The sequence below is a fragment of the Oncorhynchus mykiss genome, chromosome 23 (assembly GCF_057628025.1).
Source record: "Oncorhynchus mykiss isolate SJ-2025 chromosome 23, ASM5762802v1, whole genome shotgun sequence".
Lineage (NCBI taxonomy): Eukaryota > Metazoa > Chordata > Actinopteri > Salmoniformes > Salmonidae > Oncorhynchus > Oncorhynchus mykiss.
This window is the reverse complement of record NC_143044.1, coordinates 8,791,381-8,812,473: the sequence shown is the minus strand read 5'-3', so window position 1 is coordinate 8,812,473 and position 21,093 is coordinate 8,791,381. Positions and strand designations below refer to the sequence as shown.

At 44.4% G+C, this 21,093-nt stretch overlaps 2 protein-coding genes across 15 annotated transcripts in view; one reads left to right on the top strand and one right to left on the bottom strand.

Annotated features, from left to right (window-relative positions):
• Window positions 1–4,416: 4,416 nt before the first annotated feature.
• On the top strand, window positions 4,417–16,071 carry LOC110502378 (nuclear factor NF-kappa-B p100 subunit). Of its 14 annotated transcripts, none has more exons than XM_021580356.3 (24): window positions 4,417–5,787; window positions 6,660–6,729; window positions 8,533–8,575; window positions 8,702–8,774; window positions 9,097–9,137; window positions 9,496–9,594; window positions 9,888–10,042; window positions 10,245–10,357; window positions 10,550–10,708; window positions 10,884–10,988; window positions 11,110–11,195; window positions 11,334–11,472; window positions 11,646–11,777; window positions 11,921–12,115; window positions 12,229–12,370; window positions 12,492–12,606; window positions 12,731–12,938; window positions 13,347–13,516; window positions 13,618–13,720; window positions 13,948–14,159; window positions 14,295–14,376; window positions 14,466–14,629; window positions 14,985–15,096; window positions 15,282–16,071. In XM_021580356.3, the coding sequence occupies exons 2-24, from the start codon at window positions 6,713–6,715 to the stop codon at window positions 15,356–15,358; spliced, it is 2,742 nt and encodes a 913-aa protein (XP_021436031.2). In that variant the 5' UTR covers window positions 4,417–5,787; window positions 6,660–6,712; the 3' UTR covers window positions 15,359–16,071. The 14 variants fall into 14 exon arrangements, with proteins under 14 accessions (XP_021436031.2, XP_036815575.1, XP_021436027.2 ...); XM_036959680.2 differs by having other exon boundaries at window positions 5,440–5,787; window positions 14,463–14,629; XM_021580352.3 differs by having other exon boundaries at window positions 5,444–5,787; window positions 8,702–8,807; window positions 14,463–14,629.
• Window positions 16,072–16,483: 412 nt separating this feature from the next.
• Window positions 16,484–21,093, bottom strand: part of LOC110502377 (uncharacterized) — a 55,084-nt gene continuing 50,474 nt past the window's right edge. Inside the window, 4 exon segments of the mRNA XM_021580347.3 lie at window positions 16,484–19,495; window positions 19,497–19,673; window positions 19,967–20,110; window positions 20,449–20,593. Coding sequence (XP_021436022.3) covers window positions 19,400–19,495; window positions 19,497–19,673; window positions 19,967–20,110; window positions 20,449–20,593 — 562 coding nt within the window. The 3' untranslated portion in view covers window positions 16,484–19,399.

The following is a 21,093-nucleotide window of genomic DNA, read 5'->3' as shown; positions in this document are numbered from 1 at the left end:
TTGCATGACTGACTAGCCAAAGATGCATGTGCTCATAGGTGCACCTCCACTCACACCTGTGTCTGATGCTGCTGAGGGAGAGCCTGGACAGTCTGGTCAGTGGAGGACCATGGAGCTCTGCTGGCAGGGGGGGGCCCAGCCCAGCCCAGGGAGGATGAGGGTAGGATCCATGGAATTGACGGTCGAGATTGGGTTGACGCCTCATCGGAGCCCGGCAAGGTGCCCAGTACCAGCAAGCACTGTACCAGACTCCAAGGTCCTGAGACCCAAACCGGATCTCCCTTAGAGAGAGAACCGGGCTGTCCTGGGCCCTTTGGAGAGCTCACCTGCCCAGAATGAGCAAGCAGTTGGCAATGATGAGGACCTGTGTTCTGAGTCACTGAGGGAATATCAGGACAGGCAGCAGGACCCAGGGCTTGAGTCTGCCCCTGAGGGGTCTACCCAGGGCTTGAGTCTGCCCCTAGGTCTGACCTGCAGTCATACCCAACCCCTGTTCCATCTGTGTTTGTGGAGACTGAGTACCTCAGTGCATGGACAGTCAGCCAGGCCCTGCTCCTGAGAGTAAGACTGTGGACACAGCCAGAGACCCACACCATCCACTTCCACCACCACCAGCTCCCCAGAGCTGTACAGCCCAGCAACCCCCACTCAGACCCCTATACAGACCTCACCTAGAGATGTGCTACTCCTCACTGTGGAATGTTGTCCCACTCCTCTTCAATGACTGTGTGAAGTTGCTGGATATTGGTGGAAACTGGAACTCGTTGTCGTACAGGTCGATCCAGAGGATCCCAAACATGCTTAATGGGTGACATGTCTGGTGAGTATGCAGGACATGGAAGAACTGGGACATTTTCAGTTTCCAGGAATTGTAGCCAGATCAGTGGAGGCTGCTGATCATAATAATGGCCTAAAACGGAGCAATGGACTGGCATCAAACACCTGGCCTATTTGATACCATTTCACTAATTCAACCCCAGCCATTACCACGAGCCCGTTCTCCCCAATTTAGGTGCCATCAACCTCTTGTGATGCAAATCCTTGCAACATGGGGCTGTGCATCATCATGCTTAAATATGAGGTGATGGTGGCAGATGAATGGCATGACTATAGGCCTCAGGATCTTGCAGATGAGCTTCCCTGAGAAGGTTTCTTTTTTTTTTTTGCAGACATTTTTCTGGTGTGCAAACTCGGTTTCATCAGGTGTCCGGGTGGCTGGCCTCAGACGATCCCACAGCTGAAGAAGCTGGATGTGAAGGTCCTGGGCTGGCGTGGTTTCACGTGGTCTGCGGTTGTGAGGCCGGTTGAATGTACTGCCAGATTCTGTAAAACGACATTGCAGGTGGCTTATGATAAAGAAATGGACATTAAATTCTCTGGCAACAACTCTGGTGAACATTCCTGCAGTCTGCATGCCAATTGCAAGCTCCTGTAACTTGAGACATCTGTGGCATTGGGTTGTGTGACAAAACTGCAAATTTTTTAGTGGTCTTTTGTCCCCCAGCACAAGTTGCACCTGTGTAATGCTCATGCTGTTTAATCAGCTTATTTATATACCACACCTGTCAGGTGGATGAATTATCTTGGCAAAGGAGAAATGTTCACTAACAGGGATCTAAACAAATTTGTTCACAAAATTGGCAAGAAATAAGCTTTTTGTGCGTATTAAACATTTTCGGGATCTTTTATTTCAACTCATGAAACATGGGACTAACAGTTTACATCTTGCGTTTTTATATATATTTTTGGACAGTACTTATTCCAACCTGGGCACCTTTTTAGGCCTTCGCCCAATCTGGTGACTACATGGGGAATTACACCGTGATTTCTCAAGTGTCTTTTTTAAAATGTAGCTTGTGGCATATTTATCACCCCTTCCTAGAAGTTGTAGAATTTCTAATATCACAGTTTTCTTTATTGATGGTGTAGATTCACTCACTCCCTATTTCTGTCTGCACTTGGCATAGTGTGATCATCCGAATAGCTTTCTGATAAGTGATGAATGAAACAATGAATGCGTTTCAGAGGGTGTGTCTTTACGTGACAGTATTTGTGAAAGCCCCTTGCACATGTTAATCTTTGACCGTTGAGTCACAAAAATCCCACATTACATCTAGAGTTGATTTAACGTTTCTGTGTTCTGCAGTCTCTCAGCGTGTGAATGGCCAGTGAATGGTGGTTACCTGCGCGAGATTCCCTTCCTCCTCACCTCCCTCAGAATCCTAATGCCATCCCCTACGCCCGTCTCAGGACTCAGGCCAGACACACTGGTGCAGATGTAACAGTGTTGCTTCCGTCCCTCTTCTTGCCCCTACCTGGGCTCGAACCAGGGACCCTCTGCACACATCAACAACAGTCTCCTGCGAAGCATTGTTACCCATTGCTCCACAAAAGCTGCGGCCCTTGCAGAGCAAGGGGAACAACTACTTCAGGGATTGACATCACCCGATTGAAACGCTATTAGCGCGCACCAGCGCTAACTAGCTAGCCATTTCACATCAGTTACACAGACACTGCTCTGAGTCACACACACTAAGTTGGTCACAGGTCACACCTCAGACTAGGAGATCGCATAATGCACACCACATAGCATGGTCACATGGACAGAGATTACCACAGCTGTCACTCAAACCAGTATATACACACACGTCTGAATCTATCCCTTTTGTCTGATATGCATTTTGTTTGACTTTGATATGGAAGGTGGTTGTATGGACATTATTACATGAGACATCATTACAGCCATCACTACATGAGTGTGACAGCAGCAGCCTGTGTGTCTGGCTCTGTTTATGTCTCCCAGTGTTGCAAGCCTTGGCGGAGTACTGAAGGCTGTGCTGACTGTAGAGCAGGGGGATAGACAGCAGGGGGCAGTGGTGCTCTGGGGAGCTGCATTGACCTGGCTGCAATGCAGCCGCATCAACAGGAACAAAAGTAAAGTCAGGACAAGTAAAAATGAGTTACAGGGATTTTTACGGTAACTTTGTTAAACATTTTGCAAAGTGCTAGAAATCGTTCTACTTGTATGCATTACATAATCCAACTAGCTATTTAACTATTTAGATCATGCTTAATGCATGAGCTGCCGCCCCCTGCTCCTGTGCAGATGCCGTGTGGGAGTTCAGGGTGCTGCTGGTGAGGGAGAGTATGACGTCAGGCCTGCTGGAGCTCTACTCCACCCCCCCTGGGGCTCCTGTGCCAAACATAGCAGCACCAGCCTGGAGACAGACCTTAGCACTCTTGTCCCAGAAGTACACTGGTGAGCAGCTACAACAGATTTTGTTTGCCAAATGGTGGGTTGGGGCCTACTCGTGTGACTCATGGCCGTTGCAATTCCTACAGAAGACTGGGCTGTGGCCAGAAACATTACTTATTTGGAGGGTCACAGGAAAATACAATTTGTATTTTTTTGGTTGGGCAAGGCACAAAAATGTTTGCCTGGCGACTCATCCTGAATTGAATTCTGCTGCTCTTATCAGTGCATTTGGAAAGTATTCAGACCCCTTGACTTTTTCCACATTTTGTTACTTTACAGCCTTATTCTAAAATGAATTAAATACATGTTTTCCCTCATCAATTTATAGACAATACCCCATAATGACAAAATACATTTTGGGGGGATGAAGATATATATTTTTTTATTTTAAAAAATGTTGCTCAGGTGCATCCTGCTTCTATGAATCAACCTTGATGTTTCTACAACTTGATTGGAATCCACCTGTGGTAAATTGAATTGATTGGACATGATTTGGAAAGGCACACACCTGTCTATACAAGGTCCCAGAGTGCATGTCAGAACAAAAACAAAGCCATGAGGTCGAAGGAATTGTCCGTAGAGCTCCGAGACAGGATTGTGTCGAGGCACAGATCTGGGGAAGGGTACCAAAACATTTCTGTAGCATTGAAGGTCCCCAAGAACACAGTGTCCTCCATCATTATTAATGGGAGAAGCAAACATTTCTAAAAAAAACAACAGATTTTGCTTTGTCATTATAGGATATTGTGTGCAGATAGATGAGGCGGAAAAACTAGTTAATTTTAGAATACAGCTGTAACCTAACAAAATGTGGAAAAAGTCAAGAGGTCTGAATATTTGGTGGACAGTTTTTTTTTTTTTCAATCTCTTTCTCATCTGCAGTTTGTGACGGTCTCACCGTCAGTATTATTTCTTTCTCACAGCAACAGATTAGTGCAGGTATTGGTTGAGAGGCTCTACTCCTTACTTGTCATTCTCAGACACACCTTCCTCCTTACCATCTGAAGAGAGCAGTGTCCCCACTGCCCGGGTCTTCTTACTGCTGGATTTGTAAGTCATCTCTACTCACTTGATTCAACTCCAAATGTCATATCATTTTACCAGACACTCTTATCCAGAGCAAATTACAGTAGTGAGTGCATACATTTTCATACTGATCCCTACACGGAATTCTACATGGGAATGAAACCCACAACCCTGGCGTTGCAAACGCCGTGCTCTACCGACTGATCTACAAGGGCTGTGTTTTGAACTACCCTACCAGACTACACAGAATTCTACATGGGAATGAAACCCACAACCCTGGCGTTGCAAACGCCGTGCTCTACCGACTGATCTACAAGGGCTGTGTTTTGAACTACCCTACCAGACTCCTCGAGATTTGATATTTGGTTCTGATCGAGAACACATGAAGCAGTGCAGAGTCATCCTAGTCACAGATCTTTGGGGTATGTTCAGGCACAATCCCAGAAAGTACTAGTCTGATATGTAAATTGACTTTATTTTTGTATGAATTGGTTGGAATATTAATAACTTTGCCTCATGTGAAATACAAAGTTATTTTCAGTGTACAAGTTTTGCAGTATAGTGCCGTAGCATATTTTGTTTGGTCATATCAACATTTACTACAGAAACATACAAACCTCAATGCGTTCTTCCTTGCACCTCTTGATTGCAAGCCACGTCATTTTATAGCTTTTTAAATGAAGGTGGGAATTTGTAGGCAAGCCACTTCATGTATATAATCACTTAGTTGCTAATACTATGTATTGGTTATTGAGAGGCTTTGACAACCACCGTTCGGCCATATTGGCACTACCCAGTAGGAGCAGTCCTCTATAGGAATGAATGGGGTTCTACAGTATTTCAATGAAATGTTTCATAGACAAAATTACATGGATTTAAGTGTTTTGTTGTAATGGAGAAAGTAACCGTAGTAATCTAAAAAATTATACTTTAAGGATAAAAAAATAAATAATGTTTAGCTCACAATGTAATTTAAAAGTATGCATTAAGATGTTTGTAATATAATAAATGTGGCAAAAACGAATGTAGACATCAATAAAAGCGTTTCTATAGCTTCCAAAATATGTTTTACAATGGTGGGGCTGCCAAGATGTAGTCAGTGGCTTCAACACAGTGCCCCCTATTAGTCATCCAGTGTATATATAAATGATTTTGTCACTTCCCACAACCAATCGGTAGCTCGAGTTTGACACGTGTGTCTGCGGAATTCCCCCAACACTCCGGGGCTTTCCAGCTGACTGATAGACTGTATGCGATCAGGCGATCATAACAGTCTAACTAACCAGATAGATTGGATACAATCAACGGTTGACTCGATGGAGAAATACATGGAACAGAAATGCATGGAGCAAATCCCGGATTTCAGCTGACACTGAAGTGAACACCACTGTGTGCTTTTGAGGGTACGCCGTGACATTCTACAATCGGGTTGATCGACTACAACAGCAGCTGTTGTGCTGTCTTGTTCATTGCGTAGAGGTGGATCAAGTTCAAGGAGTTCAAAGGTACGGAATTGCATTAACAGTTACTGTCTGTTGGGCCAAAATGCAGTTTGTGATGTGTATTGTAGTGTATGTAGCCTATTGTAGTCTGTTCCCTGCTACAGGTTTATAATCATATAACGTTACATTAAAAACAGTGGATAGTGATGGTTTATAATATGCAAGGGTAATGGGGCCATTCCATGGTAACATTGATGCGGAGACTCGTTTTTTTCTCTCACTTAGATGTATGTCAAATAAAAACCAATGATTGCAAAGTTAAACAAACAATACAACTTTATGCACAAGGACGACTTCTAACAATGTCTACAGAACATTTTACGAAAACACGTACACGAATAACAGTGCAGATGCGAAGTTGCGTAACAGGACGACGGCACAAACCGTAATTCTGTTACCCAACTATGCATCTGCACTGTTATTCAAGTAAATATATTTTTTTAAGTGAAAAATCAGGGAGCCCCAGTAACACTCCTGTTGTGGAATTTCCCAAATCGATGACAGTTGTTGTCACTCTCTTAAACTCATTGGACAAGAAGCCCATCTTGCTGGAAAGTTGTGGCTATTGTATAAATGATGGTTTATGATACAACTTTAATGGCCGAATAAAGACTTTGCTTCCAACTGATTGTCTGTGATTTGCATTATAATTTGTTCAGGATTGTTTCACGGGGAAAAGTGGGTTGCGGGTTTGTCCCCATCTCAGCAAGCAGGGCCTGCAAATTCTGTTATTAGTCTGTACCATTTGGATATGAGCACACACACTTGCTGTGCAGTTAGCTACTAGTGGAGGTTGTAGGGGCAGACCGTAGGATAACGTTAAACCCACAGGAAATACCCAATGGACTAATAACAGCAGGTTAATTTTATTGCAGGGAGGTGACAGTGAGCCTGAAATATCATCATCTATGATCCACTGACAGGCATCATGTCTGGAGCACTGAGGTATGTACTGCTGCTGTGATTTGTTGTGCTGCTTTTGTTGGCCTCTACAGTCTTTGACAGCTGATTGTTCTCTCCAGTAAGATTGGGGTCATTTTTGAACAGACTGGGACTATGAGTCCAGTTCAAGGACCTGAGGTCTGTTTTTTTAAAGGAATGGACCGTGAAATGGTTGTGCATGTTTTTGGTGTAAAATGAAGTTACACACAAATACAATTGACTGTTTGGCTAATTCTGCTGTTTTCTAGCTTTGATAGCTGAGGTGGAGTAGGCCTATCCAACGTATTGAGAGTTAAATGGTGGCTATGTTCATCTTTCTGCTGCTGCGGTGGTGTTTGCCAACTTTTATCTAGTTGTAGTCTTTGCCGTATTCATCCGGTCATGCATAATTGCACATTCTTGAGTCTTCTGATACACCCACACGTCGTTCTCTTATGCCACTCGGAATGTAAGGGCTCGGTTCTGTTTAGTGTTGTCACGATACCTCTATTGCGATGCTACGATGCCAGGTTTTCCTTGGCGAAAAAACAAAGCAGATTTCACTCTTATGGTCCTTTTTTTAAAAACCTACTTTTGCAAAATAAACAATTGACTGTGCGTGACAACCATAAGGCAGTTTTTAGGACTGTTCTTTGACAAAATTAGCACCGTTAGCCTCAAGAAATGAAGTCTGCTTCATGTTTTTGTTTCCTGTCCTTCCTTCCTTATCGCGATACTGGTATTGTGACAACCACAGTTTCTGTTATGGATGGCAGATGTCACTGCTGGCATTGCTCAAATCTCAGATTTACTGTCAATTCATCATCATGACACTGACAGTTTGCATGACAATGTTACACATGTCATATATATATATATATATATATATATATATATATATATATCTACAACATGAACACGGCCCAGTCAGTGGAAGCAACTGACAAAGAATGTAGAACCTGACGGGCACAGGAGATGCATACTGAAGGTTTCATTATTCTAGAATAGGGTCCTTTGTTGGCAGGGATTGTCCCTATTGTTTAGAGTCGGGAAAGACTGTTTCAGGCAAGTCATTTAGCAGATGCTCTTATCCAGAGCGACCCTCAGTTAACATCAGTTTAAGTCAGGATTTTTATTCAAGTAGTCTTATTCTATAGTACGTAAGTTCAGTAGGATTTTTAAAAAATAAAAATTTTCTCTGCGCTTGCGAGTCAATTTAGAATGGTAGCTACTGAAGGAAAAACCTTCAGGAAGCTGAAGAGGCGGAACGCTGAAGGTTGGCTGTTATCTGAGGGAAAGAGACAAATATAGAGGCTGAGGCCTTTTTATTAAAAAAAACATCAAGCTTTTGTATCTGGTGTAGTGCATCAATCTGACATCAGTGGCAGCACTGAGCTGGTATTCTGGGGGCTTTCCTCAGTTTTTTTTCCCCCCTACTCAACTTCCTTGAAGTGATGTGTGAGGTAGAGGGGAGGGGAAAGAATAGAACACTACAACACCCTTCCTTGGTCACGTACTGTAGAGTATGAGAAAGTGAAACCACAATGTTCGAGTCCAGTGTATGGGATTGAACGTTTATCTTTTGTTTGGTTGTTGTTGTTTTTTTAAATTGTTGTATTTGAGTTGTGGGGGGGGGCGGGGGGGAAGAGGGAAATTACACTTGAGTCAAGTGAGAATTGAGTAGTACTGAAGTAAACCACTTCCTGTCTGTGTTACGTCTCTACATAACTGACAGGTCGGGTGACTAGTTGTTCATGAACAGAAAGGAGGAAAGACTTTTTTTTGGCAAGCCAGTACATTTGGTCATTTGTATTCCTCGTGTTTCAGAATGGATGAAGCTCAGTACAGCATGAAAATGATTGAAAATGAGGTAAGACCTACAGTATATTGACATGTTTTTTTTTTTTTCTTTGCTGGCTGTGTTAGAAAAAAATCAAATGAGACACTATTACGTTAAGTAACGAAGTGGTAATGACAACACGTGTGATCTCCCCAGCTGATGATGAATTTGTCCTATGAGTTCATGCCCCCTGTGGATGTCAAGATCGAGCCCTATGTACCGGAGACCGGTGGGTTTCTACTTTCTACCCTACGTACACATGGTAACAGCATACTCAAGTTTTAGTGATGTAACTTGATGGTACTGTGCACTCAAGTGGAAGTGATCTCACCACACGTTTTGATATGGCTTTCAGAAGTGCGCACATGTTCTGCATGGTTATTATGACGTCGTACACACTTGAACTGTTTTTTTTACACTATGTAATGCATGTGCTGTCTGTGTATTTTTGTTCGGTGGGTTCTCTGCCCTGGTTTATTTGAAGGGCTTGGATGTGAACCTCTATGTAGCCACCCCCTTTCAGTGACAGTGACTCTGTTTCTTTGTCACAGCTCATGGACCCTACATTCAGATCATTGAGGAGCCCAAACAGGTGAGCTCAAGAGTTTCTCGAAACAGTGGAATGATGTCGTCGTTTCTGTTCAAATAAGTGCATAAGACTGAACAGAAGCTCTTCCCTCTTTTCATTGTGAAACTATGACATTTACATAATCGGGTTGATTCACACCCCAAAAGTTATATCGTTACGTTAGATCTAACTCGACTCTCCCAGAGGAGATACCCTTTGAACTAGAATGGAATGTACAAATATAAATAACCCCCACTCCGGTCTTTAATGGCATAAGAATATGACGGTGGGTTGGAAAGTCCAGGATTGATAAAGTTACAGTAAGTGCTGTCACTGCTCTTGGGGATTATCCCTTGACTTCCTTGTCCCCCTGTGTCTGCAGAGAGGCTTCAGATTCCGCTATGAGTGTGAGGGTCCGTCCCACGGTGGGCTCCCAGGGGCCTCAAGCGAGAGGAACAGGAGGACCTATCCAACTGTCAAGGTCAGCTATTGTACTGTAGTACACAGGGTGGTTGGATACTTGGCTGTCTTTTAGTTTGACTGGCTCGGTCTGCTTTTCATCAGGCGTCTTGGTTCAAGGGAGTTGAGATGCCTTACTTTCAGCCCAATAAGCTTTCGAAAGTGTATATGTGATATACTGACATGCTAGGATTATTTGAGACGCATGTTATGAATAAAAACAATTGTTTTAGTGTCATAGACTTTCTCTCAATACTCTATCATTATAGAGCATGGACATGTTTCTCGTTAATAATAGTCTAACCCCCCCCCCAGGTGTCTAACTATGTGGGGATTGCCAGGGTGGAGGTGCAGCTAGTGACCCACTCAGACCCCCCCCAGGTCCACGCTCACAGTCTGGTGGGGAGGCAGTGCTGCACGGAGAGTGGCATATGCAGTATGGATGTGGGCCCAAACGACCTCACAGCACAGTGAGTACTGATGGGTTGTCTAGCATTGTCATATCTAATTGTGTTGAGACTGTAGTAGTAATAATAATAACAAGCTAGATGTGTACCGCTTGGATTCATTTAACATAGTCTGTGAATGGAATATGTGTACAATAGCTGCAACATGACTGGCGAATGTCAACATCTCTCTTAACTTCCCGTTTCCATTTCTCTCTCTCTGTAGGTTCAGTAACCTGGGCATCCTTCATGTCACTAAGAGAGGGGTGGGGGAAGTGTTGTGCAAGAGACTGAGAGATGAGAAGAGGAGGCAAGGGGGGCAGCACTATCATTTTACTGGTAAGAGCCTGAAACCCTATGCCACTGTCCTTTTTTTAAATGAGGAAATCTACTAAGGAATCCGAACTTGAGATATACTATGTGCAACCAACATATTTGTGCAAATCTTAATGCATGACTTACACACACATAAATACATTTCTTTGTGAAAACTGCAACAAAACACGCCCTCTCTCTGTCTACCTCACACAGATGCAGAGGAACAAGCCATAGGGAGAGAAGCCAAGGAGCTTGGGAAGATCATGGACCTGAACATAGTGAGGTTAAAGTTCACGGCCTACCTCCAGGACAGTAACGGCGGGTTCTCTAGGGCCCTGAAGCCGGTGGTCTCCAACCCTATCTATGACAGCAGTGAGTACAGCCCCCTTCACCTCAGTGTTCTTCAATCTTGGTCCTGGGTGTGCAGGCTTTTGTTCCAGTCCAGCACTAATCCATGTTATTCAACGTGAATACCTACCCAGTACCCACCTTTGGGGTATTTTTATTTCAAGTTATCAGTAATTAACTTGATGTTTTCTCTACTCAGAGTCACCCAATGCCTCGAACCTGAAGATCTCCCGTATGGATAAGACCAGTGGGTCTGTGCTGGGAGGAGATGAGATCTTCCTACTGTGTGACAAAGTACAGAAAGGTGAAGGACCAACTCCTACCTATATGGGGGCCGATTCACCCCGCACTGATTTTACAATAGTTTGTGTGGAAAACAATTTACACAATTTCACTCATTTATCATAATTTGGTGTACTTTCCAGATGACATTGAGATCCGCTTTTATGAAGAGGATGATGGAAGCTGGGAGGCCTTTGGTGATTTCTCTCCAACTGATGTCCACAAGCAGGTACAGAGTCTTTACTCAGACCTGTGTGTGTGTGTCGGTGAGGATTTAAGTATTTGGAATCAGTTGACGTCGCACCATGTGTCATCCTACTCATAACTTTCTCGTTGATGTCGCTGCGCTTGCTCCCCACCTGTGCAGTACGCCATTGTGTTTAAGACGCCACCGTACCACAGCGCCGAGATCGAGCGTCAAGTCACTGTATTCCTCCAGTTGAAAAGGAAGAAAGGCGGCGACTGCAGCGACCCCAAGCAGTTTACCTACGTTCCCCGAGTTCAAGGTGAGTTAGTCTGCTACTCACAATCCCTTTTGTACGGGAGAAGGATGTCGAAATGCAGAGCCAGAGACCCCCGTTGGATTGAATCAAACCCTTTCAACTCTTTCTCTTCCCCTCTCTCTCTTTTCTCTCCATCTCTTCTCTCCTTCGCTCCTCTGTGTGTGTGTGTAACCTAGATAAAGAGGAGGTGCAGCGTAAAAAGCAGAAGCCCTTCCCCTATAATGACCAATGGGGAGGACCTCTGGGAGGGGCTGGGGGTGCAGGGAGAGGGGCCGGAGGATTCGGAGGCGGAGCAGGTGGCGGTGGCGGTGAGGAACCTAGATGTACATACTTGAACTCCTGTTTCTGTCGGCCCTTCGTCTCGTTGCTATTAGATGAAACGCTGGCCTCATCTGTTAACCCTTGTAACAGCTGTGTCATCGGCACTTAATCGTTTCTTTCCTATCCACAGGCTTCCAGTTTAACCAGCAGATGAATGGAACGGGGTGGATGGGGGGTGGATTCTCTGGTTTTGGGGGCGGTGGAGCCCAGATGTCAGGCACCACTGCCCAGGCTGAGGGGACCCAGCAGCAACAGGCAGGAGGGATGGCCGGACAGACGCCAGGACAGACATCCTCACCACTACAACAGCAGCTCTTCCAGATTGGTAAGCCACATTTAGAGCAGTGCTGGGGCAGGGGGAAATTACAGCTAGCTAGCTGTTGGCGAGGTAGTCATTAGAGGTGTGTTGTGCTAATGAGACAATCCTGTTGTTTCCAGCTGCCACTCTCCAGAGCAGGGCCACTCGGATGAGCAAGCAGACAGCTGGGGCTCTACTACAGTACTGCACCACTGGGGACGTCCGGGTCCTTCTGGCAATGCAGAGACACCTATGTGGGGTCCAGGATAAAAACGGAGACACGTGAGTCGAACTCTGGCTTCACAGTAAATCTTTTGTTTTTAAATATCTGAGTTGAATGTCTGCCTTCATTATGTATACAGGTGTTTGCTGTGCCTCACTTGTGTGTTTGGTCTCCCCACAGGCCTTTGCACCTGGCCATCATTCACCAGCAGTCAGCTGTGACCCAGCAGCTGGTTCATACACTCCTCACCATCCAGCAACACAAAGTCCTTAACAAGCTCAACCACCTCGGCCAGGTACTCGTCCTTCTTCCTCTCACACCTGGACAAGACCGCTAGCTGTTCAGTGTCAACGCGATAATTCCCAAAGTGCCCTTGTCCATCCCTCCTGACCTTGTCTGCCATCTCTCTCTCTCTGAAGACTCCTCTCCATCTGGCGGTGATCACCAGGCAGGTTAAGGTGGTGGATGTTCTCCTCCGGGCCGGAGCAGACCCCACCCTGCTGGACCGGGACGGACGGACCGCCCTGCACCTGGCAGCGCTGGCCGGGGATGACGTCACACTCCGGGTCCTGCTGGGCCACCTAGGAGAACGCTACCTCCACCTGGTCAACATGGCCGACTATCATGGTGATTTGGGATGGTGGAAAGAAGGGGTTTATTCCGCTTATGAGAGACTTTAACATGATAAATGGCCAGTCTGTTTTTTAACCCTATGTGAATTACCAATCAAGCATTGGTGTACAAGGCATTTTATGGTTGCTGCTTAGTCTCAGAAGTAATAAACTCAGCTGTAGTATTTCTGTTCATTTAAGGCTGGCATTCAATCCAATCCGCATTAGATCTCCGTTATATCGCACTTAGCATTTTAAAGGTAATTTCCGATTGAGCCGACATGTGCAGGAACAATGCCTTTTTAGAAGACTCATTGTCTACAAGCGTGGTTGGATTGAATCTCGACCTTAAGTTGGAAAAACTACAGCTGAGCAGTATGTGCTTATTGATGTAGTACATTGTATTAATCTCTCTCTCTCTCAGGTCTCCATCCTCTCCACCTGGCTGTTTGTAAGGGAGGAGAGCGCTGTCTGCGTCTGCTGGTGGAGGGCGGGGCTAAGATCAACGCCCCGGAGCAGAAGAGTGGATGCTCCGCCCTCCACCTGGCTGTTAGAGAGAACTACTTCAAAGTGGCCTGCACTCTCATCACAGAGGTACCCGTCGTGGCACACACACCTTATATAAACTGTGCTACTCATACTATTCTTACTCCTACTCTGTTATCTAACCTGGCACGTCTCCTCCTGTCCTACAGCTGAAAGCAGATGTAAACATGTGTACGTTTGGAGGGAACACTCCTCTCCATCTGGCTGCCAGTCGCAGCTCCCCCCCCCTCTGCTCCATGCTCATTGCTGCAGGTGAGATGCACGCATACCCCCTGCTAACCATCCAATGCATGTCATATGCATGGGATGTTTTTATCTCAGTCTGTTTGAAAAGGGGCTACAGTAAAGTCAAGATTCAAGTGCGTGAGCAGTAATTTGTGGCTCGCCGGGGTATTTAGTTTTTTTGTTTTGGAAAAGCGTCTAAATGGCTAGTAAATAAACGTGAACAGAACGCTGACGACTTTCCCGTCTCTCCTCAGGAGCCGACAAGAATCTGGAGAACGACGAGCCGCTCTTCTTCAGCTCCTCCTCGTCAGATGAGGAGCAGGAGGATGGACCAGTAAGAGATTTCAGAGAATCGGCGATCCAACAGCTACCGAACACAACACCACTTTCAGAGGGAGAACAAGTCAACCCTCGTAAGAGGTCAGCAACAGGACATACACCCTTTGACCTGGCTAAATGTCATAAGGTGAGATTGATTTAGCCTTATCAACCCAACGTTTGTGTCGGGAAAAGTGATTTCAAAACAGTACTTGTTGTGGTGTGGATGGAGAGGCTTGAGTTTTTTGCCATTGCGCTTACATAAAAGCTTCCTTTGCTACAGGTGAGAAACCTTCTAGACACCAGACAGAGTCCCAAGCCCAGTCAACAATCAAGTAAAAAGCCTAAACCGAGCAGCATGGAAGGTAAGAACCTTCATATCACCATTTTGACTCTGAACATTTACCTGTGGTCTGCCTAGTAATCTAACTGCTGTTCCCATTCCCCTCAGCAGAAAGAGGGCAGCTAGACAGTGAGACGCTAAGCAAGCTGTGTGAGCTCCTCAGTCTGAACGATGTGCCCTGGAGACAGCTGGCAGAGAAACTCAACATGCTCTCACTGGCACACCTATATCAGGAGAGTCCCTTGCCCTGTCACAACTTGCTGGAGAATTACCAGGTGAGCAAAGGGGGCTTTTTATGCACGTTTGCGCATGCACACATGCACGTGTCAGTCTAGTTAGGGGTAAGTATGCATTATTTAAGGGCTTAATTCAGTCCATATCGCCGAAGTTCAGCACTGTAGCACACTTGAAAGTTAAAGGTAATTTCTGATTGAGCCGACATGCGCGGCATTTACCGCGACTACAGCCTCCGAACGTTGGAACACTGCATTTACTTTTAAATCGCGCTGAACTTCAGTGATATGGATTGAATCGAGCCCTGAGTATGCCGTTTTAGAACAGCAAGACTGTGCTTGATGAGTATTTGGCTAATAGTGTCCAAGCTGACAGTATCTCTCTCTGTGTGTGTAGTTGGGTGGCGGTCCAGTGGAAGGCCTGGTGGAAGCTCTACAGTCTCTGGGTCTGACTGAAGGAGTGAGACTACTGAGACAGGCTGAGCTGAGAGAGGACAAACAAAACACAGGTACTGAACTCATCCTACATTGCAGAACCACTAATATAGTCATAAACATTATCTCTCTACCATACACTTGACCTTGCAAATACATACTGTATGTAGTTCCTTTCCAAAAACAGATGATTGTATTCTATTTGACTGTTTATGCCTTATAAAATAAAACCAAATAAGCATTTATCTCTGCTAATCAGATCAGACAGTGGACAGTGGCTTTGCTAGTCAGCCAATGGAGGAGGAGCTGGAGGAGCCAGCCTTGGCCAACCAGTGAGCAGCAGGAAGGGTGAGGGGTAAGACCCTCGTGTGAGGGACGTTTCACCCCAACGTTTCATCATGGAGATATGACTAACTCTGTTCAGCACGCACATTGGGAATCTGATGTCATACCCAAGCCTCTACTGATAAATGCAGAATTCTCTCTCTGCCATGACTGGCAGTCAACCAGTTTGAATTTTTCTAACGAGCTGAAGGGAAGAAAATCTCAATGTACAATTTTAAGTGGCGTTATATCTTGTTCCGTTATTTCTGATGGTGACTGAGTTTTTTTTTTGATGGTCCATTTGTGTCTTCCAAAAAGTCCCAGTATAAATGAAAATTCTTAAACGTGCAACATCAAATTGATCAATGGAATTATCAATTTAACTCATATTTATTGGCTGACAATCTTACTAATACTGTGTATTCATTTGGTTTAACATTCAACCAAATATAATTATACAGCCTTATTTCAAATGTTTGTGGAAGGTTTGCTGTGTAACGTTTTGAAAACTTGTCAATGTTGAATCAAATGCATTTTTTTCTTTTTTTTTTCTGACAAATGGATCTTTTCAAAAATGTTTATTTTTGTCCTCTGCCCCAAACATACAAACCATTTAGTATATTTCACAGAGCGCAAAATCTGAATGTGTTATTGACAATATGTACAGCTAACGGGAAATGAAAGAAATAAGCGGGTATGGGGTCCAGTAAAAACCTCTACATGAAGCAGTATACTATCTTTTTTTGTTGACAAATACTTAAGACCAAGTTGACTGATAAGCAGAAAAGAAATGGGGCCTACTCTTGAAATAGAATATCTAAGCCAAAGTGGTAAAGGGTGTGACAACCCCTGTTTTTATATCACAGAAGCCCTACTTTGGCTTGTAATTCTGTCTATCCATGGTTTCTCACCATACCACCTCACATATTTACACTGGGGGAAAGAGACACACCCAAAAGTGATTTGTGACATTCTGCATGACTGCACCTTACCGTGTCATGGTCCCTGTAGAATTACACTGACAGCCAACATTGCTAAATGTGACCAACTGAGTTTGAACCGTGTCCTCTGAGCAACAAGACTGTTAGCCCGCTGAGCTAAAGCCTAGATAATAGTTTGAGGCAAGGGCACTCACAGTTACACTAAGCCATTTTGTGGTTTTATTCAAACAGCCATATTTGCGGATGCCTAACTCAACAACAATCATCTCATTCTGTTTGCAGTGGGGGTCCTCATGCATAGAATCACGTCACCATGGTCAAATTTTAACATGGAGGGGGTGATCCCTGTGGGTCTATGATGACACCCAGATAACTATCACGCACTCCTGTTACTCATACAGTACAACCTGCGGCCATTGTTTCCCATTGGAACAGCAAACTCTGGTGACCATATGGTGGCATTACTGCACTGGTTCAGACCACACTGCAAGCCTGAGAAGAAAATGGCTATGCCTCGGCATGATATTTATTTTTACCTTTATTTAACTAGGCAAGTCAGTTAAGAACAAATTCTTATTTTCAATTCTATATACACAGTGAGAAATTGTTTTGGTTCTCTACTAAAGCACTTTGGATTTGAAATGACTGAGGTTAAAGTTCAGTCAGTCAGCTTTAATTTGAGGGTATTTTCATCCATATCGGATTAACCATTTAGAAATTACAGCACTTTTTGTACATCGTCCAAAAGTATTGGGGCAAATTCACTATTAAAGATTGTGCCCAAAATAAATGGTAAATAGATGTAATTTGAGTCACTTTTATTGTAAATTAGAATATAATATTTCTAAACACTTACATGAATGTGGATGCTACCATAATTACAGAAACTCCTGAATAATGTGCGAGAAAGTTTGACACATATACTACCAAGACATGCTAACCTCCCCTGTTATTGTAATGGTTTGAGGTTAGCGTGTCTTGGGGTTCTGATATAAAATGCTAACCTCCCCTGTTATTGTAATGGTTTGAGGTTAGTGTCTCTTGGGGGTATGATACTGTATTTGTGCTTGATGCAGTCATTGTGTGCTCTGAATATGGGACCAAATACCTTTAACTACTACTTTAATAGACTAGAACGTCCCTAAACTTTTGGTCTATGTTAAAAAAATGTATTTTTTTGTAAGTGCTGTAATTTCTAAACGGTTCACCCGAAATGGTTGAAAATACCTTTAAATAAAAGCTGATAGTCAGCACTTTAACCCCATAGTCATTGTATCATGTCAAATCCATAGTGCTTGAGTACAGAGCCAAAAAATTAACTGTCCCAATTTTGGGACTTTTGGAGCCCACTGTATTTACACATGTTACATTCTTTTATGCATATACACCGAGTGTACAAAACATTAGGAACACCTCTTTCCATGACCCTGACCACATGAAAGCTATGATCCCTTATTAAATACACTTTAATCAGTGTAGATGAAGGGGAGTAGACAGGTTAAAGGATTTTTAAGCCTGGGGACAAGTGAGACATGGATTGTGTATGTGTGCAATTCAGAGGGTGAATGGGCAAGACAAAATATTGAAATTCCTTTGAACGGGGTATGGTAGTATGTGTCAAGCACCGGTTGGTGTCAAGAACTGCAAAGCTGCTGGGTTTTTAACACTCAACCGTGAACATCCAGCCAACCTGACAACTGTGGGAAGCATTGGGGTCATCATGGGCCAGCATCCCTGTGGAATGCTTTCGACACCTTGCTTGCAGAGTCCATGCCCCAACGAATTGAGGCTGTTCTGAGGGCAAAAGCCAGTGCAACTCAATAATGTTTTGTCCACTCAAGTGTATACTAGATTGGGTGTGGTAGGCAGGCAGTGCCTTGTTTTCTTTCCTCATTACAATTCACGATACTGAATTTAAATCAACATTCAACCAACATTTTAAATCAATCCGTCATCAATTATCTGATGAGTTGTTCCTGTAGAGACATTTGACCTACAGCGGAGATGTACTGTAAACTAAGCCTCCTGTCACGTTTATTTTTTTTCAAGTTATACAAATGAAAAACACCATGTGAATCACATAAAGGGAAAAAAGGGGATAGTCTTGATACCATAGCGAAGCATGTCCTCTTGAGTGAGTCTCCCATCTCCTCGTACGCATGCAGTCCTCCTACTCTTTAAGTTCATTAAACCGATAGACAGCCAGTCTGTGTGATCAACCTACTTCATCAACCCATTAGTAAGACAAAAACACTCAAGGATTAGTGGCGGTGCCATAGCTGATGTGTGTAAATGTCCTTAGAAATAACAATGAGATCCAGCAGAGCTTCACAGTTATAGTAGAAGGGCCTGGCTCTGGGCCAGTTCAGTTTGCCACAATAAAAGTCCTTAGAATAACAAAATCATAGCAAAGACTTTGGAGAACATTTCTTTTGTATGTGCATGCAGCATCATAAATTATGTCCAGTAACCTGCTGTATTCCTTCCAATTGATCATGTCTCTCGTGAAGAGCCCAGCGTTCGTCCAGTTTCCTCCAAATGCATTGTGGTTGGGTTGAGGTTCTGGCACTCTGGTCGGACGGAATGATCCCGGGCTCCGTTTAGTCTCCATGGTAACAGTCAGATGAGCCGATGCAGCCCCGTCTCTGTCCATCCTAGCTGGTCGGCACGGCAACTCACTTTACACGTGGAGGTGTTGGGCTGTGTGCAGTAATCACATAGATGTAATTTATGGAGACAGTGAAGGGAGGGAGGAAAATAACCTACGACTCTCAACATAATCAGATCTAATGGCATAAGTCCATGTCATCTTTAGATCTCTGTAAACAACAATTGGTCCAAAAAGCACGTTCAAATAAAATAAATGTGGATATGACCCAGAATTTAGGACCACACAGAAGTTAGTCATGTGTATAGTAAAATGAAGGACTGAGTGCCCTGGAGCATCCAGTGCCTGTGGTTTCTCGGGATAGAAGCATGCAACAGGTCTATCCCCCATCATCTTCCTCCATCTCATTTTCCAGTCACACCAGTGGTCTCCGTCTATCGATCAACACAGATAATCCAATTGTTTAAGCCATCGTGTCCACCGCAACACCCTCCAGGGTCCCTCTCACTGTTTGACAGCCTTCCTGTAGCTGTTTCTCTGGGGCTCAGAGCGCTTGGTCTTGCTGCTCCCCCTGGTGCTGGAACTACTGCTGCTGCCCCCCCCTCTTGGCACTGCTGGCCTGGCTGCTGCTGCTGTGTTCCTCCCGCAGGGTGGGGCTGGAGTGGGCCCTCTGGAGACCACTGTCGTCAAAGAGACGCGACTCGAACAGAGACAGGTCCTCTTCCCCACTCCGAATCTTAGCCCTCAGTAGCATGGCGTACGTACCGTAGCGAGTTTTCTGTATCAGAGAGATAAAGAGTACTTGATGTCAAACAGGATTCTCCATAGCTGATATCAGAGCCAGTTCGGCAATAGAGCTTGGCAATCAGTCCTGGACTCTGGCACCAATCTAAATCATTCTTATTTCCATTCTGGCTGACCTGGAAGGGAATTGTCTTAAAACATTTGGCAGCCATTCAATTCTGAATATCAAACAAACGCAGTCTGCCAAACTCGGCTAGACTGCGGCTCTGGTTGCAACTATCAATCCCTATAACCATATTGAACCAGACAACAACAATAATCACTCACCTCAAACTCCAGGTACTCCTCACGTTGCTTGTGCTCCTCCAGATCACGAACTTTGGCTTTTTTGTCTGGAATTACAGCGGTTAACTCATTCAGCTCAGAGGAGATGGCCCGGAAACGTGTCTCATGGGATTTCACCTGCTCTTCCTGTCACATGACAAAGGAGGATCATTAACATAAGGCTACACCAAAGTCAGGTTAACTTATACAGAATTCTGCTCAGCATGGATGCTTACTTACGCATTTTAGTAATTTTATGGTTGTAAATAGCAGTTCTTCTCTGTTTTTAACACAAAAAGAGGTGTACAGGAGTGTGTATTTAATGATTGTCTTAAGTACACAAGTTTTTTTGAAATGTGGGGATTGATCTAACTACAGAACAGATACTGGATGGTGGAAATAGGTTTGGACTGGGAACTAGTATGTGGAAGCATAGAGAGAGAAAGAGAGAGAGGGTCATGGTGCGAGTGGAGGCCTCTGTGTACCTGAGACAGCTTGGTGTTGGAGCCTGGCAGCAGCGGACGGCTGAATTTCTTCTGAGAGCCAATGGCTGCAGGGAAGGGTGGCGCTGAGAACATGGCTGACACCGCGTTGATACGGGTGATCCACGACTGCATCTGCTCTGCATTACTGAGATGGAGGACAACAAAGTTCAAATCTGGATACTGACTAAGGGCACAATTCTCAGCCCCAGTAAACAAAAAAAAAGATAGAATAGAAACAGGCAGGTAGACAGGTTTGGGGTCAGATATCAATTGAATAAGAGGGACAGTTATTTTCAATTAGGATTTGTTTTTATTCCACTTCCTGAATTGAAATAGAATTGATCCCAACCCTGAAAGAAAGTGTGTATCTAGGACATACCAGACAACTGTGTCCTCCAGGGACACAAAAACATAATGATAATCTATCTGAGCCTGGGGTTCTATGACAGGGGTACTGCCCACTCTGTACTCAATCACTACTGTTTCGGGGGAACAGCCTTGTAGAAGGCAGAAATAGCCATGTACCAATACAGAGCACAAAATTGGGTCAGATAAATACATTCTTAATTGTATGGAATTAGAGGTGGACTTGGTGGAGATAAGAAATGGGTGGAGGAGGGTGGAGATGAGGATGAGGAGACCCAC